Source organism: Micropterus dolomieu, linkage group LG08, assembly GCF_021292245.1.
Source record: "Micropterus dolomieu isolate WLL.071019.BEF.003 ecotype Adirondacks linkage group LG08, ASM2129224v1, whole genome shotgun sequence".
NCBI classification, from domain to species: domain Eukaryota; kingdom Metazoa; phylum Chordata; class Actinopteri; order Centrarchiformes; family Centrarchidae; genus Micropterus; species Micropterus dolomieu.
Genome location: NC_060157.1, coordinates 23003494 through 23019320, shown reverse-complemented (window position 1 = coordinate 23019320; position 15827 = coordinate 23003494). Strand labels below are relative to the sequence as shown.

At 41.2% G+C, this 15827-nt stretch overlaps 2 protein-coding genes across 5 annotated transcripts in view; both read left to right on the top strand.

Annotated features, from left to right (window-relative positions):
• Positions 1–1882: 1882 nt before the first annotated feature.
• dcp1a (decapping mRNA 1A) lies at positions 1883–13515 on the top strand. Of its 3 annotated transcripts, XR_006825986.1 has the most exons (10): positions 1883–2022; positions 2384–2424; positions 2866–2993; positions 6387–6453; positions 6675–6813; positions 7226–7321; positions 8916–9524; positions 9680–9889; positions 11075–11229; positions 12885–13515. XR_006825986.1 is itself a non-coding variant. In XM_046056233.1 (9 exons), exons 1-9 carry the CDS (start codon positions 1891–1893, stop codon positions 11153–11155), a joined length of 1503 nt encoding a protein of 500 aa, XP_045912189.1. In that variant the 5' UTR covers positions 1883–1890; the 3' UTR covers positions 11156–13515. The 3 variants fall into 3 exon arrangements, 2 of the variants coding, with proteins under 2 accessions (XP_045912189.1, XP_045912190.1); XM_046056233.1 differs by having other exon boundaries at positions 11075–13515; XM_046056234.1 differs by having other exon boundaries at positions 2841–2993; positions 11075–13515.
• A 289-nt stretch (positions 13516–13804) lies between these two features.
• Positions 13805–15827, top strand: part of LOC123975084 (transketolase-like) — an 18484-nt gene continuing 16461 nt past the window's right edge. Inside the window, exons 1-2 of one of the 2 annotated variants that reach the window (XM_046056230.1) lie at positions 13805–13860; positions 13963–14050. Coding sequence is in view for 1 of the 2 variants with exons in the window: in XM_046056229.1 (XP_045912185.1) it covers positions 14875–15170 (296 nt within the window). In the remaining variant the exon portion in view is untranslated. Of the gene's footprint in view, positions 13861–13962; positions 14051–14808; positions 15171–15827 lie in introns of those variants that run through there. The other variant, XM_046056229.1, reaches the window with a different exon arrangement.

Below are 15827 nucleotides of genomic sequence, written 5' to 3'. Positions count from 1 at the left end.
GTTAGGCCTACAAGTCAGAGCAATCACGGGCTACCCGGAATCACATTCAAACTGCATATGCACCTGTTGCCGCCCATTAAACGTAACAAGCACGTTATAAAAAATCTCAACTCTAAAGTGAAGTCTGGCAGGATTACCAGATGTTTTCAGATGGACAAAGCTAATGATTTATGCTTTTAAAACCGTAAAACAACAGTCACGAATAAATTGGGTGGTATGTGAATGGAGACAAGAAATCCGTCTAGCATAGGCTATAGGCTAAAACTGGGGAGTTGACAATAAACAACTACTAGAGTCAACAAGAAGTCAGTCTGTTGCTAATTTACTTGAAAACATTGTAACAACGTCTGGAGCCTATAAATTAGGCAGCAGGTGACACAGTGAAGCAAATACACATAAATATGTGTGTTTCTGTGTCTGTAAACTACCAAAGCATGGCATTTGAACGTGTAGCCTTGTAGTATGTTGTTGGCCATTTATGGCTTGTATGTAGTAGGCTATTGAATCTGTCTAATCTATGTTTCTGTAAATGTTTTAGGGGATTGCTTTAAATGCGTCAGATGACCCACTCCAATGCAAGAGTCAATTTAGATGGAAAACTAGTTAAGAGTTACTCTGACTTTCCCCTGTCAGTGTAGCCTAATTTCTGGATAGGAGGATAAACGCCATGCCCTCATCCTATCCATCCGGTAAAGCTAAGTAGTTACTGTATTCCAGGTCCTTGGACTTACCCCTCAGGGGTCTTCCCCTTATAATGAACGGCATTCTGTCACCTGGCTCTTCGCTGGGGCCTCATAGCGCCGTTTTCTACCCTCACTCCGCGGCGATTCGAGAGGAAATGTGTTGTCGGAGCTGTGCTGGAAGGTTACCAGTGATTGGATTACCTGTGCCTGTATGGAGGATAACAGTTTCACGGTAGAGCCTAATCCTCCGATTAAAATCCCTGCTCCAATGTTCCCTAAACAGAGGCAGGCATCTGCAGCTCAACTGGACCAAATAAGCGATCAGAGAATTGTGCGTTTTTCTTTCTGAGTGTAATGATGGTTTTAAAGTAGGTTATTCTATCCAAATCTAAATAAATAAATAGCTACACAGAGGAATTTAAATTGTGCTTACATTGATATTTTTGCCAGTACCAGTGTGTTATTTTGGTTAGGCTGCATACAACTAAAAAGTAAGAATTAGGCTAACTACAGAAACGTTGTCACACATGTCAGCATGCTAACACCTCTTCACATGTGATGCACCAAGATTCTCAGGTTAAAGCCCACATGTCAGACTGGACCCAAAAATAAGTATTGCAGCGCAGCCCTGTGGTAGCTTATTTATGTAACATGAAGGTAGGGTAGCCTACAGTTAATAGTTTTCTGCAGATACATCGTCTTTAATCATTAGAAAGATTACATCAGTCTTTGGTTCACTTTATTAGTGCAAAAGTCAAATGTATTTAATGATCACAAAAAGCCTATCTCCGGTGTGTGCCATAGTCTATACATTTGTTCACTTGATTAATACGACTTTTTTTTCCTTAGTATTAATATATGCTGGCAAAATGTAGGCCTAATAATTTGCGTAGTTTTAATTGGTTTAATTTAATATAAAAGGCACACAGACACACAGCAGCAAGCAAATTATTTGGCCAAATAGCATAATTGTCAGTTGTTTTTACCAGGTTTGCACCTTAAAACAAATAATATTTTATTATCATGAATGCGTGGATTCATTAAATTAATTTATTAAAACATTCCGTTTTTAACAATTTGGGAATAACCTCATTTACGTATCAGATTAATGTCGGAAACTTTTTTGAGTGCCGTGATTTTCGGGGACAGCGGAAGTTATAAGTGTCCGCAGAAATCCGTCCGTGCGGGAGCAACAATCACATCCAAAATGGAGACCGTGAATTCTGGACATATGATGAGCTTAGCAGCTCTACAGAGACAAGACCCGTACATTAATAAACTGCTCGATGTTACCGGCCAGGTGGCTCTCTACAACTTCAACTCCAAAGCGAACGAATGGGTAAGTGTGTGAAACACACATGCAACAGTATCGTGAATCTAAAGTATGCTAGCAAAATGTTCACGTAGCATGCTAATGCTAGCTCTTCGCTAAACACGCAGAAACACTAAGACATTTATATTAATATATAACTTATGTCGAACTGTAACTTATCTATATATGTTTATTCGAGCATGCTGTTTTTATACCCGTGGCACTGTGTCAGTGTTTTGATTACTTTTTCGATAAAGTTAGTGTTACCTGAGCTAACATAAGTTGTGTAATAACGCTAACAGTCAGCTTTCGTTGCTAATATTATTATTTAGCACGTTTTTGTTTAGCGGTTGTTGCTTTTTACACATAACGTCACTTCTAATTTCAGGAGAAGACCGAAATCGAGGGCACCTTGTTTGTTTATGCTAGGTAAGCACATACAATCTGTTTAATAATTTCATATGACGATCGTGAAGGTTGTTTGTGCGACTTGTTTAGTGTTACTTATGTTTGCGCTGCCATCTGACGTATTCTGTGCACGTGTGTAGGCCGCAGTCTTTGTAAACAAACATTAACTGCGGGGGAAAAATATTTAAAATGTGGTCATTGATCAATCGTTTACCTTGTTTATTACAGTTACTACATACTACGTTATGGCTTTCAACTATGAGGATTTCATACATTTGTGTTTTTTTGGCTTTGGCTCTTTATTATATTTAAAAGTAATGCAAGTCAAAAATGTTTTTCTATTTTAAAGATTTTGGTAAATACAGTGCATAAGTGCAATATAGTGCCTAAGAAAGTGGAGGTTATGTTTTGTACTGCTAGAGTATTTTTTTTTGCAGTGTTTGTTGTTATTGTTCATCTAAGGTCTGCCTCACCTCGTCATGGCTTCACCATCATGAACCGACTGAGCACAGAGAACCTGGTGGAGCCGATCAACAAAGACCTGGAGTTCCAGCTGCAGGATCCCTTCCTGCTCTATAGGAACGGAAACTGTGAGTCTGTTTGTAGAATGGAAGCTCTAAACGGGACAGCTGTGGCTCAGGTGGAAGAGCGGGTTGGCCGTTAATCGGAAGGTCGGCAGTTCAATCCCGGCTCCCCCACGTTGCATGTCGAAGTGTCCAAGACACTGAACCCCAAATTGCCTCTGGCGGCTGTTCCGCCAGTGTACGAATGTGTGTGAATGATAGTTTCTGTTTTAGCACTTAGGCTTAGTGTATAAATGTGTGTGAATGTAGTGTAAAAGCGCTTTGAGTGGTAAAGTGTAAAAGACTAGAAAGGCGTTATACAAGTACGGAGGATTTACATTTAAACAGGAGATGTAACACACAGACATGCTTATGTGTCTGTGTGGACTGAAATTAGATGTCATTTGAGATTATTATACGGTGCCTGGATCCAATATTTTGAGTACTTCGATGTTTCTTGACAAGTTAAAGGCAGCAAGCCATCCAACAAAGAAGGGTAGCTGCAGGTGAGGCCCAGCCCCATACCAAGATGAATTTAAAAAATGTGTGTGATGAAAAATATGAGATCATCCCAGAGAAAATATTTATGGAACTGTTGTCATCACACCATTACAAATGCTATGCAAAATAGTAAAAATCCTCTGTCAATGGGGATATTATGCATTGTTTCTTAGGTTTCTGCTCAACTACAATGAAACACTGTTGTGTCTCAGAAGATGTGCATTCTGTGCAGACAGCCGTGTAGGTGTTTTTAACATTCATTATCACACACACACACACACACACACAAATAAATGGATCAGAACATAACAGTACCTCTGTAAATGCCGGACAAACACCTCACCAATGTTCTCTGGAACATCTCTTTTCCCTTTTGCTTGAAGTCATTTTGGCATCTTGGAGTCACATTTAGCAAGAGAACATCTTCGGAAACACTTTTTTCACTCATGACCTCACGCAAGCGTACCAGAGGACAACAGTTTCAGCTTGGTTTGGTCACAGTTGACATCCTTTTGCGTTGGGGAAACCTAAACCTAAAAAGAAAAAAAGACCTATGGGTTTGATTATGAATCTGACTGAGATATATTTTATTAAATGAGTTGTGCTTTTGCTGATGGCTTTATCCAGTGAGGTGCTGCAGTCAAACCTTTCTAGCTGTAAGAATTTGAAAAGAAAGAAGTGATGAAATCCCTCAGATCTTCAGAAAGTAACTGACAGTGCTGCCACCGAGGTAATCTATTAGAAGTCTGAACAGGAGTTTCATCAAGGCTATGAATAAGGAGTTTGACTGTTTTCCCATTTGTTTGCTTATAAGAAAAAATAACATAGCCAGGGTCAACGTCAAAGTAGACTGCTCCCCTTTTGGACTTTGTTTGCCTATCAGCCTGGCTGGTATGGAAGACATGATGTTATTTCTTGTTAGTTTTAAGACCAGAGCAGCTTCTCCGGTAACTTCACTTAAGCCCAAGTGGTCGCGTTAGCATTTTAATTCCTCAGAGTGGCTTGAGTTGCAGACAGATAAAGTAAAACACTGGTTGTTAATATTCCTCAGGTTTTGTTGGAGACGCTCTGAAAGACGGTGTCAATGTTCTCTGATGGTGTCCCCTCCTTGATTTTATTCCGTTGGTTGATTTTGACTGCTTGTGTAGTTCTCTCTCTCAGGTTGTATTAGTCCATTTGTGCTCTTCAGTTGTGAAACGTACTGTCTGAGGTTCCTTTGGTAGTTCTCAGACGTTCATTCGTCAGCATGTAGTGTCTATGTTTGTCGTTGCGTTTGCCCTCCTGTGAGGTGTGGTTGTTGTGTTGTCGATTCCACCTTTCTGATCTGGAGAAAGAGGGAGATATCTTAAAGATGGTTCTAAGACTCCTCCCACTGCTGTGAAATAGGAAGAGCAAAGAAGGAACGATGAAGGCTGATCAGGAGCAAGATAGAAGTTTGGCTGAAGAGTCCCAACACAGGGAAGATGTGATGTTGGTCATTTATGGTTATTTTATGTCTCGCTCCAAGCCTGTGAGACTGGTGGTGAGTACTAGTGAGTGAGTTCACCAGTAGATCCAGAAAGCCCAAGGCTGACAAGTGTAATCAAACTTTGAGAATGCCATTTAGAGAGACCAGTGGACACTCGCACCTGTTTACACCTCTTCATATTCCCCTTGGTAGCAGCAGATGCTGCAGGGAGGCAAACACACAGGTTGCTAGGTTACCTCAACCTCTTGAGGGACTTTGAATGTGCCAGTGTTTCATCACAAACACAAATGACACACAAGCAATCGAAAATTAACTAGCGAATGTTTCAGCAAAAACTGCTGACATAGTTAGTTTTTATTTTACCATTTTGTCTTCTAATGGTGAAAAATGTCACACATCAGCCCAAGATGACGTCCTCAAATGTCTTGTTTTGTCCACAAAGATATTCAGTTTACTGTCATAGCAGAGTAAACAAGCCAGAAAATATTAACATTTTAAGAAGCTGGAACTATTTTCTTAAAATATTGCTCAAACCGATTAATCAGTTATCAAAATAGTTGGCGATTAATTAAACTGTTGACAAATAATCATTTAATCATTGCAGCTCTACTCTTTTGTCAAGCAAAAAATGTCCCACTTTAACGTAGCTAATGACAATTCACCATTAACTGTTTAACAGCCTCCTGATTATCGACAGTATTTGGAAAACTTTCTCTGTTCAATTTCTTCTGGGGCAGACTGACATTCTAATAAGTACAGACGCTCTACATGATAGCGGCAGTGATTCGTGGTTTTTGTGCTCTGAGAGAGAGAGTACAAAAGTACTTCTTAAACGACATATCAATGAATTGTTGAAATAATCTGTAGAAGCTTTGAGTACTAAAATTATCGCAGCCGTAGTCTTTTTCAACTTTTTGATAAAGTGGGGGGGGGGAAAGTTCATTTTTAAAAATGACCTTACATTTGCACGGTCTAAACAAACACACACTGGCTTTGTAGTCACTCTACAGGATGGCATTCAATCACAGATGTAGAGGCGCATAGAGTGGCTTTCACAAGCGCACACTACTGCTTTTTGAACACCTGCTGGTGATATAAAACTATATTAAACCATCAAACAGCAGGAACGGCAGGAAAAGCAGTTTAGTTTTATTTAGTGATTATTTTTTCTGTGTGGCAAAGCAGAAACACTGTCACACTGTGTGTCCAGCCAGACACTTGCTAGAAAATAGTGTTTCCCATGAGTTTTGTTGAGAGCTGGAGGCGGGACCAAATCTGACAGAGGCGGCCGAACTCCGGCTGCACTGACAGTAATAATATTGATAAATGATAAATGCAAAGTTTCAGTCATATACAGTAGGCCTATTGTTTTTACAAAACTTGTAGACTAAATTAATCATTCCACACAAATTATAAAAATTATCTTTTGTAATGCTTCTGCTTTCTTGCAGTGGGTATCTACAGTATTTGGTTCTATGACAAGAGGGACTGTCAACGCATTGCTCAGCTGATGGTCAAGTAAGTACCTGGACATGTGTATATTGTATCTGTGTTTGATGAGTGATGAGTTAGGACAGCGCTTCATTGTTAGCTCTTTACTGTTTCCTCATCCATTAGGTGCCAGCTTTAGAAGCAGCTCTGCTTTCCTCACAAGGAGTAGTTGAATACACATGTGACAAAGCAAACAAACAAAACAGGTAGTTGTGTAGACTATATGTCACGCTTTTATTCTTCCCCAGGATTGTGAAACAAGAAGCAGACCACGCCCAGAGGGAGTCGCCAGAGAAGGCAGAGCCGCGGAGGACCAATGGTGTCCCAGAACCACGGCCCATCGACATCCTGGAGCTGCTCAGCAAAGCCAAGGAGGAATACCAGAGAGTGAGGAGGCAAACATAACATGTTATTTAGGTTCTTAGATGAGCAAATATGTTTTGCTTATAATTATTTTAGTACTGGTATTGGATACCATACAGGAACATGAACTTCACATCACAGGCCACCAACCCAGGAACTGAGGAATAAATTATTTTTCATCCATATGTCTTAAACACTGATTGAAACACTTTGACAGGTGTGACTCAGCAGATACGCCTTTAGGAGTCACCCACATGCATATCTGATATTACAGTGGTACTAAATCTGGGTTTATTTTTGTTTGGGGATCTAGAGGTGACATCTGAATTTATGCCTGTTCCAGTTCCTTAACCCCTGATTTTAGTCCATGTATTTATCCTCAGGCTGTTATTTATTTGTGTGTGTGTGTGTGTGTGTGTGTGTGTGTGTTTTGCAGGCTCAGGCAGGTGAAACAGATGTGTCTGCAGAGCCTAATGTGAAAGCAGCTATCAACGCCACAGAGCGTGCGCACAGCACACCACAACCTGAAAAGGTACACACAATTCACAAACGATTCTGAATTGATTTTATGTTTATCAATATATTTTGAATAGTAAATTAAATGAATTAGAGAGCCATCCCAGAGATAAACTTGTTAACAATGAGGGATAAATTATCATAAACTTTGTCTTTACCTGCTGCCATTTAGATATTGTTAGGATTTTATTGATACTATTTACTGTTATTTATCTGTACTCTTATTGGTTTTTCATTACTAAATAATTGCCTTTAAAAAAAGAATAAATTCAGAACAGTAATCAAAATTAATATTTTATTATAACTAACTGTATCCAAAATTAATGTTTACAGCAGCAAGCCACCCTCTCTGTTGTATATAAAATCCGTATCTCACTGGAAACAAATTGAACATGTAAAATAAACTATATTATAAACTATATTCCTGACATCCAAATACTGAGTGAAGTTTAGATTGAAGACAGCAGTCCTCCTCCTCCTCTTCCTCCTGCTGCTGCTGGTAGAGAGGAGCTAGTTTCTCTCAACAAGCATCAGAGTTTACAAGGCTTTGCTAAATTTTAAGATACGTAGCATCTTGGCTAAACAGGCTACAGACAGAGAGATTTAATTTTAGCTCATTTATAACTAGCAATTAGCCGAGCTAGCACATGTGCTTTTGTAAAACCAAAACACAGCTGCGGTGGATGAGACAGAGCAGATTAAAATATTGCTTTGTACACGTTACTGCATCAGTACAACGTGCAGGATCAGCCTTTTACTAGTACTGCTGGTTTTGCTGCACTTACTTACAGTAACGGCAGTAGTCAACTTGTGTAATCCACACTGATCTCCGCTCACTGCGCTCCGTGTGTGTAGCGGAGCTCTGCTGAGAGAGGAGGGGAGGGGCTGCAGCGTGATGGCTCACTCATTCTGTTGACTGCTTCCACACTATAGCCAGTGATGACAGGCTAATACTTGTGACTTGTTACCAACCTGCCAGTACTGTGGGCGGGACTTGAGTACAGACAGAGAGGCGGCTGCATCAGAGCCAAAGTTGGCGCATGTTTTATTAATTCATTATCTCAGCACTTTGATTTTAAAATAGCCGATGCAGATTATTGGGGAAAAGCTGAACATCGGCCATGATAATCAGCCAGGCCGATTATTGGTTGACCCCTAGTAGATAGGAACGAGTCATTGCCTAGACAGTCAAGGACAAGAGATACGGTGCTCTTCTTCAGTCTTAGATGTTTACAGACAGACTGTCTCCCATTAGAAAGTATTACATGTGACCTCCTAATTGTGACATGACTTCGGTAAGCATTTGAATTCAAACATCCAATAAGATGGTTACATAAGCCAGTAGAGAATGACCTAGTAGGAGGTACATCGTAGTCTCCATAGGGACAGTAAAGGGATCTTCAGATTTGGTATGGTACTGCAGTGTCACTGTGCACTGCTGGTGCCATTTTCTCCTCTGCCAAGTTTCAAGAAATATTTCTGCTCTCAAGGATTTCCTGCACAGCAGTGGTGTTTTATGTACAGTAATATTAAAGAGAGAAAAGCAGCAAATTCTCACATTTAAGGAAGTGCTATTGATTGAAGTGTGATTTGTTCTTTTAATCCACCAGAGCTCTCATTCAATGGTGAAGCAGATCACAGTTGAGGAGCTCTTTGGATCACCCCTCCCTAAAGACCCCTCTTTATCCACCATGCCTGCACAGAACACTGCTTCCAGTGACCCCTCCACAGGTTACATCCAAAACCAGTCTTATCCCACTCCAGCCCACCAAAACCATCTCCCTCCTCATCTTGCAGCCCAAGACCCTGGGTCAAATCATCAGCACCAAGCCCCTGGTCTGCTCCCAGCTCAGTACACGCTACACTCCTCCCCTGTTTTCAAGTCAGTGGTCCCCAGGTCAGACCCCCAGCCTCGGTGCTCAGTCTCCCCTCTCATGGTGCCTCCAGCTGGCTCAGAGCCTCGTGCCGCTCCGTCTGGTCCTGCAGCACCATCAGCAGCTCCCACCGCCTACTTGGGACAGGACATACTCGGCACGCTCAAACCGGCAGTGCAATGTATGAATTCAGACATCCACAAACCTATCCTCGCACCAAACTTCCTGCCAAGCACACTGTTCCCACCCCACAGTTTCCAAGAGCCCATGGGGAAACCCCCTCTCCAGCACAGCAAGGAGATGGATGTTTTCTCGCCGCCTACAAACCTGATCAAACCAATGTCTGTGAGTACACTGGTTTTGTTACCAGCTGTTGTTGTGGATCTATTTGCTGATATCATCCTCATCAGTGCCATGCCTTTCACATGTACTTTTATATCACGAGAGATTGGATCATAATCCAGCATGTCCTTTCTTTGTCCTTCCTTTTCTATTCTCAGGCTGTCCCCATGAGTCCAGGTCTTGTTGTTCCAGGGCCGCAGGTGCTTCTCTCCCCCAGCGCCTTCCAGCAGTCCATCAGTAAAACAGCAGCAGCAGCATCAGTGGTCCCTCCTTCCCCCTCCGAGCCCTCCTCCACCTCTGTAGGAGACCCGCCACAAGCCCTCTGCAGCAAAACACAGCTACAGGAGACCCTGATACACCTCATTAAGGTACACCGAAGGCGTAAAATGCATAAAAGCAGTACTGTTGGCACGTTGGAGTGGGGGGAAAGTCAAAGCTCAATACCTTACGGGACTCCCGTTTGGAAGGTTGCACGATCAATCCCAATTTCCAGCGGGTATTTTTTTCTCCTTTGTTAAACAAATTGATTATAAGGACACTTTTGCACATGCTCACAATAAAGCATGTGCTGCAGTTTGTGTGCGTCCCAGCGTTTGATCCACATTCATACACCTATGGACGCTTATTTTCATTTCCCTGAGGAAATTCAGGGGAATCCAATCACACGTTTACTGACTGCTTTTTCAGAGGTCTGTCAAGCAGGCCAGAGTCTCTTTTGAATGTCTTTCAGAACTCTTCAAAGTAAAAGCTCTCAATAAACTTGTCATGAAGCATTGCTGCCACACAATCACTTAAGAGGAAGAGATTGTGTGAGTAACTATAGCTGTCATGACTGATATCTATTTCAGCACCAGCCGCTATCATTTTTTTAATTTTTCTGCAATCAAAGCAATCAGATATTATTGCCAGAACCGGCCCGCGGGCCACCTATTGCCAACCACTGCTCAAGGGTGAAGGTCTGTTCACCCAAAGAGAAATAAAGCTTTTTTTTGCTGATGGTTACGTTCTAAAGCTAAAATAAGTAACCATGACACCCTTGTCTAGAATTTCCCATGTCTGTATTTCTTATTTTCAACAGTAAATTTGAACAACAGGACAACCCTGTTGTTTTCTTATATTGAAAATTGTGTATCAAATGCTGCTTTTTATTCATTGGACTGCTTTGCCAAATCTTCACAATTCTTCAGATGTAGTGGAAAGCATGCTTAAGAATGCTTAAAAGGAACTTTTTTATTATTTACTACTTATTATCTATTTTAGTTCCTGAATACATTTAGATAGTTTTGATAAAATTAGATCATTTAGATAAAACACTTGTGTGAACAATCCTGAGTAACAGAGACCTTGCTGTTGAATTTTGAGTGTTTCAATGTGAATCCGTGATGTGATATTTTAAAAGTAAGTGAGAGGAATGTATTAACAACTTTACAGTGTGTATGTTTCCAATGAAAAGGTTGAAATCCAGTGAAAAATCTGTCATCTTAATGTGTATAGACAAACATTCTCAGGAGTCGGGTGTTCATTCCTCTCTCGTTTACTTTGTCCCTGTCTAGAACGACCCAGACTTCCTCAGTGCCATTCATGATGCTTACCTGCAGAGTCTTTCTCAGGAGTTCAGCAACATGAAGCTATAGTCTCCTTCAGCCATCACCGCTGTTCACCACTGTCTGTGCTTTGACCCCTTCATGACCTGTGAAGAATCCAGAAGGTAATGGGAATTAAAAGAAGTGCGGATAGCAGGTTTTTGACACACTGCACACCACAACCCTACAAAACCAGTCTGTGTTCTGAGCATTAATATAGCATGTGCACCGCAACGTTCCTCTGTTCCTGACTCAGAACTTGTTTTTTGAGTTCTCCCCTGAACGCTGATCCTGATTGCTACTCTCGTGGCTTTTTGTCCAATTATGTCAAACCAGAGCTACAAGAGGAGTGAAGAATGAGCTAGAACTTCCCAGTGTGGCCTTGAGTTTTCCTTCTTATTTTATAAATTTTGATGAAACATTCGATCATGTACTGGTAAAGTTAAACTGGTTTTATTCCCTTGAGGATGGGACCACAGTGGAGCTTTGGTGACATCAAATCTTTTGACTTTTGACCTTGGGACGGGACAGACAACTTTGCAGCTTGAACATTATGAGAATCACAGATGCTGCTTTCTTTGGAGTTCTCGCAGTGCAAGAGTATGGGAACTTACACTCCAACTGCTTATTAAGAAAAAAGACTTCTGTGCTGCGGACCTCGGAACTGTTTTGGTGGTCTTTGCAGACAAAGTGTCCCACTGTGTGGCGTTCAAAAGGACTACTAATTTTCACTAATTGATCCTTCTCCCTTAAAGTAATGCTGAGGTCTGTATATTTTTGGTATCACCACAGAGACACACCGAACAACCGTTACAGTTGTGTCATTTTGTGATGTGTCCGTATCTCTTAAAAAGGTCGTCCAAGGAAGATAAAGAACTTCTGTTGTTTGGAGAAGCACTTGCAGCTAACAGCTCAAACTGAAAATGAGGGCTGCCTTTTTTAATGTTATGTTAGAGACTGTGACAAGTTTATAAAGGCACACAGACGAACGCACAAAGCAGCTTTCTTCACCACATTTCTCCCTATTCTTGATCTTCTTTTGTATTGTTCATCTCTCCTCCACTAGCTGAGCTCACAGGAGCTTACTTGGAGGGGAACCTCGCAGGAGAATATCGTCGCTATGCCTTTAGGGATGCCAGCATTTTAGGATATTTTACAATGGTATAGTAGAACTCTTATCTAAACCTCTGGGTTCTGGTCCTGTAACTGACCTACACTTCAAGTATGAGCAAAAACCATAAATGCATTTGATAGCTTCAGAATGTTTCAAACCAGTCGGTCATACCAGTAATCCAAACTACTAATGACGCATAAAATACCTCCAATCCTACCTCCAATGATTTTTTCACTAGCCCACAGTTAAATCTTAAGTCATAAAGACTTAAAGATAGAATAAATTGTGGTAATTTGTTGGGGGGGTTTTGCAGTAAAAGGCTACTGCAGCACACAACTATAAACCCTGCAGACCGCAGCGAGCACAGGAAGAAGCACATCTGTTTGTCATCAGTGAAAACTGATCTAATGTATATCTGCTTTTCATCTACCCTGTTAGCATAGACAAGACCATTAAAACCATCTCAAAATGATGTAGAAGCATGGAAATTTAAGTTGTAAGGTTTTCTGACAGCTGGTAGAGTGATGTTTGACGCCAGCAGTCGGTTCATTGATGATCAGGCTACTTTTTCACATGGTACTGTTCCGATGTCTATACTGTAGTTCTCTTTGTAATCAGTATATCAAGTCATTCCAGATTGAAATAGACGTTTTCCTTTTTTTGCAGCAACAGGAATTCCAGAGATTAACGCTCTCTTTGAAAATGTTCATGTCACTTGTGGAACATTCAGAAAATCATGTAATCAACAATTGAAAATAGCTGAATGACAATATGAATTTCTGTCTTGATTGTGACACCATGACTTTGCATTTGGTCCTGCTATTTGAATGTATTTGATGTTTACTTGCAGTATGTGCCAGTCATGTTTTCTTCTGTCCTGCATATTTAAGTTGAACTCAGATCCACATGCTTTCCGTACTGACTTGTTAACTGTGTTTTTCAACATTTTGATTTGTAATGCAAAAAGGACATGTCCATAGCCAGGATTCAAATTGTCTGTACACTTCATTGCCCTGTTATAATTTTTCATTTCAGAGGTCATCTGGCCAACACTTCTGGAATGTGTTGGTTAAATAAACGCACACAGGAATAATGATTTAAATGTAGAGTTTTTTTTAATCCCAGTTAGATATTTAAGATTTTACATTGTTTTACGCTTTAGTATAATTTATCTTATCGGCCAGAAATAAGAATTTGGGAGAGTCTTAGCAAATTACATACATTTTCTGAGATTGTTGTTACTATGCGTTATTTGGTTTATTATGGCTATTTTGTGATATTAAAGATTTGAAAATAGGGTTGTCTGTGTTTGTTTCCTGCTGAGGAGCTGCTGTGTGAATTAAATTTTTGTATGTTTTAAACCGGTCAAATTTGTGAGTCCAAATTAACATTTTCTAACAGAGGTTCCCAATTTACTCCTTTTTCTGTTGTGTAATGTATCCCACACAAATTAAGAGAACGTCTAACTACATTAATAAAAAGGACAAGAGAATGATGTGTCTGTTTTTCCACCAGATGTCGCTAGGTGCTTATTTTCTGTCTGTGGTTGGAACTCTGTCGACTTTAAATTGTGATCAGTTGCTATTTTGCCCATGCAAGGGTTTATTTCATCAGAGAACTTGATCTGGGAGCTACTCGGGGTGTAAGTGACAAGACAAATTGTCTCTCTCCTTTCAGTAGGGAGATATTAATTAACAAGATTGACCGGGAAATGTTATGTCCCCCTTTGAAACCCCTTCCTCAGGTCCCCTGCTGGCCAAATGTGAAAGTTAGTCTCAGCCAGTGGCAAGAGTGACCCAGCCTTTAGATTTCTCAAGATCACAAGAGAAAAGGTTAGTCTTCTCAAATGAACCTTGATAACTGTGTCAAAACAAATCCAAAAGGCAAAATAACTCTCTGCTTGGATTGAAAAAGTCTAACCGTGTCAGTCATTATCTGTATGACATGTAAGTGCGTGTTGCAGGTGTAGCAGGTTTGTACTGCAGCCAGTCACGTCAGCCTCAATGGGAAATGTCATTAAGGTTATATTACTGTCATTTATACCCTTCCTTTGGCACATCACCCTCCCTGCCTGTCTTCATCCAAATGCTGTAGCTTCCCAGGACAGGTACAATTTATGGCACTCTAAAAGCCTATAATTCAATACCTTGTTATCTTTGTAAACATAATTTTGTTTTAATACCACATGCAACTATTGAGGAGGTTTCTTGGTTATATTGGTGCAGATATGACAAGTTGCAGTTTCACATCAATACCGCCACATTGTGCAACTACAAGAAAAGTCCATTAGTATGAAGTGCGAGCGCGCGCGCACACACACACACACACACACACAGTAGTTGCACGAGGAGATGGGAGTAGGCACAGTAAGAATAAACGCCCCGATATCACTCACTGTGAAGATGAACCAAAATTGTGTTCCTGTAGAAACTGTGCAGCCACATACTGAGGTTTTACAGTTCCCTGAAAACATGTCATTAGGGAGCCATTGAGATTGAAGCCGAGCGTCCCTGAACAGAGTGCGTCTGACCGTGTGTGAGCGTGGCCTTGCTGTCAGCCTGATCCCTTTCTACTATTGGCTGTGCTCATGCGTGACAGTTTGGAGTAAACTGTGGGCTCCTTTTAGCCCTAGATTAGCCATATTCATAGGCTTTGCATGCAAACACGCCCCCCTCCCCCTCTCTCTCGCTCAGGTTCAACACCGCTGTCTCTTTTTAACCCCTGCCATCGTCCGCTGCACATTCATCGCCTTTATTCTCGTAACAGCAGACCGGGGACATTTAACTCTTTCCTCTGTTTAACCGGCTTGTGTGTACGCGCGTGTGCTCTTCGGTTCATCGGCCAGATGGAGGACTACCATAAACCAGACCAGCAGACTGTGCAGGCGCTCAGGAACATCGCCACCCGGCTCCGGATCAACTCTATCAAGGCAACAACTGCAGCTGGCAGCGGGTAAGAGAGGGAATACGGAGAGGTTAAACCGGTTATAAAATAGTATGACACGACAAAATACGCTTACTGTCCTGGGCCAGTTACTGTATGACTCATGCACTTGTCTGTTTAAGGGAGAAATTATAAAGTAGAAACGTGTGCTCGAATTAGTAAGGAGGGAATGTGAAGACCATTTCCCGATGGACTGACTGTCCGCAGCAGGCAGTGTGCGAGAGCACCGACAGAAGCTATATAGGTTTATTATATTGCAGATGCAGAATATTTGCGTCCTGTGTGGTGTGCCAAAACTGGGGACTTTAAAATGTCTTATCTTCATAACACCTGTCGTAAAACAGTTCAGTGCCAACATACGTTGTATGCAATTTACGCACGTTTCCAGAAAGGAGATTGGGTGGGTGTAAAGGGTCAAAGTTAATTTACTTGTCATTTTCGCATCTGGATTTCAGTTTACGAATGTGTCATGTTTCCGAGAGCAATGGGACTTAATGTATTTAAGTAACAGGCGTGTTTGCTTTCCAAAACCCCCCATTCAAATCAGAAAACATTTATTAAATCATGTCGGATTTGGAGGTTCGGCACAGACTGCTGCAGGTGCACCGGCGTCCCGCTCCAACCTTCACCCCTTGCGTGCTCTGTGATCGGTTATGTAACAGAGGA

Coding starts and splice junctions, on each gene's coding strand:
- dcp1a (XM_046056233.1), top strand. CDS start 1,891: ATGGAGACCGTGAATTCTGGACATATGATGAGCTTAGCAGCTCTACAG. Junction 2,994..6,386: donor GCTCTATAGGAACGGAAACT/GTGAGTCTGTTT, acceptor GCTTTCTTGCAG/TGGGTATCTACAGTATTTGG. Junction 9,525..9,679: donor ACCTGATCAAACCAATGTCT/GTGAGTACACTG, acceptor TTCTATTCTCAG/GCTGTCCCCATGAGTCCAGG.